The sequence below is a fragment of the Lycorma delicatula genome, chromosome 8 (genome assembly GCF_047948215.1).
Source record: "Lycorma delicatula isolate Av1 chromosome 8, ASM4794821v1, whole genome shotgun sequence".
In the NCBI taxonomy this organism is placed as follows: domain Eukaryota; kingdom Metazoa; phylum Arthropoda; class Insecta; order Hemiptera; family Fulgoridae; genus Lycorma; species Lycorma delicatula.
Genome location: NC_134462.1, coordinates 26,614,130 through 26,620,129, shown reverse-complemented (window position 1 = coordinate 26,620,129; position 6,000 = coordinate 26,614,130). Strand labels below are relative to the sequence as shown.

Sequence of the window (6,000 nt, the reverse complement as noted above, 5' to 3'; positions counted from 1 at the left end):
CATAAAAATTCATCCTTAATTGCGACCAATGTTTTATATGAGCCTACTGTACAATGCGGATAAATTACAGTAATCACGTGAGAAAATAACTGATAAAATTACATATCTTTCATTCATATAAACATTTTCATTTGGGCATTATTTTCTAGTCATTGTTTACATATTTTTAACACAGTATAGTACTTTATAAAAAATACTGTATTACATCATTTCCTTTCCGTTTCTGAAATTCATTACTGTAACGTGCGAGTCAGTTGTTCGTAATAGAGTCGTACCGATTACTATATACTGTACTTGCAGAGCAAAAATGTCTAACAAACTTGTAAAAGATTCTAGCAAAAATGTTATAAAAATTTAGAATTGACAAAAGTTTGAGTTTTTTTTTAAGCTCCTTGAGTGGGAAAAATCTGTGTCCTGATAAGCTACCAGAACCTCAAGAAGAAAATATAATTCTAGAAGAAAAAATGCACCACTATACTGTGCAGTTACATGCATAACTTCATATATATTACTATAGCATATCTAAATTTCATTGAAATTAATCAAGTAGTTTTAGAGATTTTCAAGCCACAAAATTTTATATGTAAGCTTATATATAGTATATGTAAGAAACCTGATTTTAAGCGGTATTTTCATAAAGAAAGTAATTTTCACCCCCTATCCCCAATGCAACCAAAAGTAATTTTGTACTTTTCTTTGAAAAGTTGGTAAACAATTAAATTTTTCAGATGTACATTATTTATCGCAGAAGAAAAGATTCTAGATATATTTTCTTAAAAATGTAAGTGCCAGAGCATGAATAATCATGAAGCTCCAGTCGGAAATTCTGATTGACTGAAGCTCTTGATCCAAATACAACAGAATAGAAATTGTTTCCCCATTTTATAAACAAGTTTCTGTACGAGTAGTTCAATAGTATTTTCCAAAAAGTAATAATGAAAAGGTTGATGAAAAAAATGAAAATAACAAATTAGTACTACTGGTTTAATATTTTACAATAATTAATTTAAAATTAACACAAACAGATCACATCATAATTATTACAGTTATATAACATTTCATAAAACAATATAATTAAAATTAAAAGTCATCACATTATAAGGCATACATTTAAGGCATTTTGTTTCAGTACTAATGTGGACTTCTAAAAGGCATTTAAAAGTGGATTACATATAAAAAAAATAGACATACATACCAAAAATCTAAACACTCCATAACAACTCATGTATATTTAAGTAAATAAGATCAAAGTTTCCATAAATGAATTATTAAAATATTTAATTGATTTATTTAAGACAAATATAAATACAAATGTTATACAAACAATAAAACTTTGGTTAAACTATCAAATAGATTATTAATAACACTATTAAGTACCATAATTAAACCTCAGTTAATCTAATTAGCAGAAAATCATTATGGTAACACAGTATAGTAGCTAACATTTATTAATTTAATGTTTAAGAACAAGAGGAAGTACCACAATGGGGTCATTCAGTTTAGGATTATCTGCATAGATACTCCATGTTTTAGCGACACAGTCAAATATACCTGTAACAGTAGAACCACACATATGTTATAATTGTTAAAATTTTACTTAATAAAAAACTAATGCAAAAAAAAAGGATTACAGAAAAACAGTGATTATCACAAGGAAAATTAATTGTTTAATTCATGTGTATTTTAATTTCTTTCAATTTCTTTTTACACGTAATTGCTTTAAGATAAATTAGAAAATAATAAATGTGTTTGTTTTTGACTGAATGGACCAGAAACAGAACAAATTTAAATGTGAGTGTTATAAATATGGTGCATCTAATTTTCTACTGATAAAAGTTTTTCAACACAATTTGTTACATAAATTACTGTGATGAATTTTGTAATATTTATTATCAGTAGCAACTTATTTTCATGATATTAAAGTTTTTATTTATTGTCTTATGCTGTTCTTTGTTTTGAAATCTGTGAAGGAGTTTGTCTATTAATGTTCTGCCATTTTATTATCCATTGGCTTCAGTTAATTATTTTATTGTGTTGAGTTCATGGTGGTAGCTGTTGTTGAAAGGGGCTGTTGTGTAGCCATGCCATGATCCATGTATTTTAACGTATGTCTTAATACTTGATTTGAGTTTGTGAGAGCTAAGAAATTTTAAGCTCTTTTTCATTTTCAAATTCAGTGGTAAAGTCTGTTTCTGTGAATTTTGGTGTGTATGTGGAACACATTCACTTGTGCATGTGTATGAAAAGTTCATGCGTGTGCATTACTTTTCATTTATTGCCTTCTACAACTTAATGCATATATGAGATCTTATTAAGTGATACACAAGTATCCTAAGCATTAAATAATCTAAAACTGACTTACCAACAGCAACGGTTTTAACAAAATCATCATCACCAGATTCTCTAAATATGGTAAAATCTTTTCCAGATTGATCACCCAAAATATTCCGAACATCTTGAAAATTATCAGGATCATGACCTGTACAAAAACATTCAAAAGTTGCCTGCCTACTATCACTACTAGATACTATCATTCCACCCACTTCAGGAACTTTTAATCTGAGGAACCTGAAACAAGAGCCATCTTTTAATCTGACATTAAGATTTTAATACCATATTTTATACATTAATAAATAAAATATACCACTCCAACCTCTGTGGTGGAGTGGTAGCATCTCTTCACATCAACCAAGAGAATGGGTTCAAATCTAATTCAGGCTTGACATTTTTTCACTCTGTACAAAACGAATTTGTATTGTGCAAAAAAACCATTAAATAACTGTAACTAACATAGGCATTTAATTATTGGAGGGAATACAAAATAATATACCTATGTATTTCAATGCCATAGGTTTTTCTGTATCATTGTTTACTTATTTATTCCCATAGAATAAATAAGTAAACAAAGATATTCTTTGGGAATAAATAAGTAAACTATTATTATCATCTCGTAGTAATCTCCAGCTGAAGAATGAAAACTTGTCATTTTACAGTTCATTCTCTTGTTACACTTAGTATTATTTATACATCCATCAATAAACAATATAAGACTAAAAACAATTACTTAAACAATAGCACCAAAATCTAAGACAATGAGCTACTAAACACACACATGCACATGTGCACTCACTTTCCTTTAAATTTATACATAATTTTGTACACTGACAAACATTTCAATTATTAGCCTCATACCATAGATTTTTCTTGTTCATATACAGAAAAAAAAAATCAGTAATTATTTATTACCATTAAGTTAAAAATGGCTTCATCCAACCAAACAATTAAATCAACAAACCATTCATTGACTAGTTTCAAATTTGCTTGGTATCATTCATAAAACTGTACCTGAATCATCCTCTATTATTGCATGTAGAAGTCTTGGTATGTACAGTCTCCACTTGTTATCTCATAAAATTCTATGGATACTCTATTTTTTTAATACCAGTCTCATGAAAACATTGCCTAAGATATTTCTTTGGGGATTGTGTAAAGATTTCCATTACTAAAGTGGCATTTTCATTACCCGAAGAGGTTTTTCTTTGACCAGACCATCCCTTGTTTACATTTTCCACTGTTCAAAGTTGTCATGAATTCTTGCAGTTGTTACTTTAAAAAAGATTGAACTGACTATTTCAGTGTTTATTATAAAATAAATAAGATTCAATTTAGCAATGAGTTACAACAATGAAAAACAGATGTTTTGAACTATCAGTTGAGATGGTTTTGTCATTCCTACCCTTGTTCATTTTCTAGCTATAATCATTCAAAGAGTATATATGTATAAAATAAATAAATCAAATAAATAAACATATACATTTGTTTGAGACACTGTATAATATTACTTTATTTTCAAATTCTTCTATCTACAAACATTCATCAATTAATTATTTTTTCAAATATTTTATAAAGGCGTTGATATTTTTTATCTCTTGTTATTGTAGTAATACTTAAAACCAGTACATGGTGGTTTGTTTTTGTACGTTTTTAGATTATGGACCTCAGCTACATTTTGATAGTTTGAATTTCAAACTTGATGATTTAGTTGGTTTGAATTTTGCATCAGTTCATAAACACAAACATGACATTAATATCTTGTTCATCATACAATGTTCTCTGTCGGACTCCAGATCACTAATCTTTACTACATATTGAACTGCTGCTCTTTTTTGTAATTTAAAAATATTGCCCCAAATCTTTTTTTGTTCTTATGTGCATATGCTACAACATAATGGTGATAAGAATTATATATTCTACTCTTGATACGTACTTAATACAAATAGCCCACTGATATTTTAATTTTATTTGTTTTATTTCAAGTTAAGTCCTAAAAATGTAATAAATCTACCTACACTAGTTTTAATGAGCAGTAAAACAATGGAGATGTTTTTCATTATTTCTATTTTGCTGAATTTTAAAATTAATACAGTTTTAGTCATAAATATATTTATTTTGTTAAAATATTGTACCCTGTTGTATTCAAATATAGTTTGCTAACTTTTCTAATTACATTTGCATTTTTTACTTTACTGATTTTCTCTCACAAGATCAGGATGAAATGTAAGAGGGTGATATTGAAGCAACAATTTGAAAATTGGAAGTAATATAAGCAACAAGAAATATGAAGAACAGAAATTCTGTGGGTATAGGAGTGCTCAAAAAGAAATTTTAATGAAAAAGGATTACAAGAAATGGTGAAGCTGTTTTATGTGAACTTCAACAATGAGATGCAGCCACAAGACTTTCTTAAACAATCATGATTCAAATCCCCATACAACAAGGTGCAGTAAGGGATAAGGATCACAGGACACTTGGTTTAATTTTCCATTCAGCAATGATTCTTCTATTTTGAAGAGAACACTGTTTAAAATTAAGTAAAAAACTGGAGTGATTGGTTACAGAAGAACAATTTAGGAAGGGAGGCAATATATAAGAATATTATTGAACTAATAAGAATTATTGGTGAAATTTATGAAGAAAAATCTTAAAGAATAGATACGTGTTTTGTAGATATGGAAAAGGTATTTGAGCTTGTTAAACAGAATGAACTAATGGAAACATTAAAAGGCCAAATAGTAGGTTAAAAGGAAAGAAGATAGAAAGTTATATACTTTAATCAGAAAATGACTATGAAAATAAAGGATGTACAGCCTGAAACATGGAAGAGAATAAAGCAAAGGTGCTGTCTATCTACAATGATGTTTAATAGTATGTAGAAGATATGATCAAAGATTATCTAGTAGAAGATGAGGGTTAAGTATAGGAAGAAGATAAATAAATTATATAACATTTGCGTAAGACACGGTGCTGTTAGGAAATGAAGCATATTAAACAGATGATTTCATTTTCTGAATAAACAAAATAGGAAGAACTAAAAAAATAAAACAGTACAGGAACTACTTTAACAAAAGTTTGTGAAAACACAGAAGTAAAAACAAGAATAGTAATAATTAAGGAAACATTTAATAAACAGTAATGCAGTAAAATGTATTTAGATTTGAAGAAGTGTGTTTGTACTTCTGCATAGACTAAAAAAAATTATTTTTGTTAAGATAAGAAGAAATAGGCTGGAGACTTTGTGGTCACAGTGGAGAATGAAGAAAATTGAATGGACAGAGAGAGTGAAAAATAAAGAAGTAATTAAAAAAGTGAATGAGAAAAGAAACTTAGCTAAAACAATCCACTATAGGAAAGCTAACTGGCTGGGTTACATCAAGAGAGGTAAAGAGCTGATTAAAATAGTGTTAGAAGAGTAGAAGATGCACCGTACAGAGACTGGAAAAGAATAAAGATTGATGAGAACAATCTAAAGGGAATGAAAATTATTAGGAATTCAAAAAAAAAAAAGGTTTAGCTGAACATATATTAGAATGGAGTAAGGAACTTGCTTACAGATAACGATTTGATGGTATAATTGTACTAATAAAAATCAAAAAAATGTTAAATATGAATTGGATGTATTCACATTTACATAGTTAACAGTAAAGTTTAACAGAGGAATGA

The 6,000-nt window shown here is 28.1% G+C and overlaps 1 protein-coding gene across 6 annotated transcripts in view; it reads right to left on the bottom strand.

Annotated features, from left to right (window-relative positions):
- Positions 1-976: 976 nt before the first annotated feature.
- The window catches only part of t (C45 family peptidase tan), a 102,922-nt gene continuing 97,898 nt past the window's right edge, over positions 977-6,000 (bottom strand). For all 6 annotated transcript variants that reach the window (XM_075372987.1, XM_075372983.1, XM_075372985.1 and 3 more), the window contains 2 exons: positions 2,363-2,568; positions 977-1,551 (listed from right to left, as the gene is read on the bottom strand). In XM_075372987.1, coding sequence (XP_075229102.1) covers positions 1,454-1,551; positions 2,363-2,568 — 304 coding nt within the window. In that variant the 3' untranslated portion in view covers positions 977-1,453. The remainder of the gene's footprint in view (positions 1,552-2,362; positions 2,569-6,000) is intronic.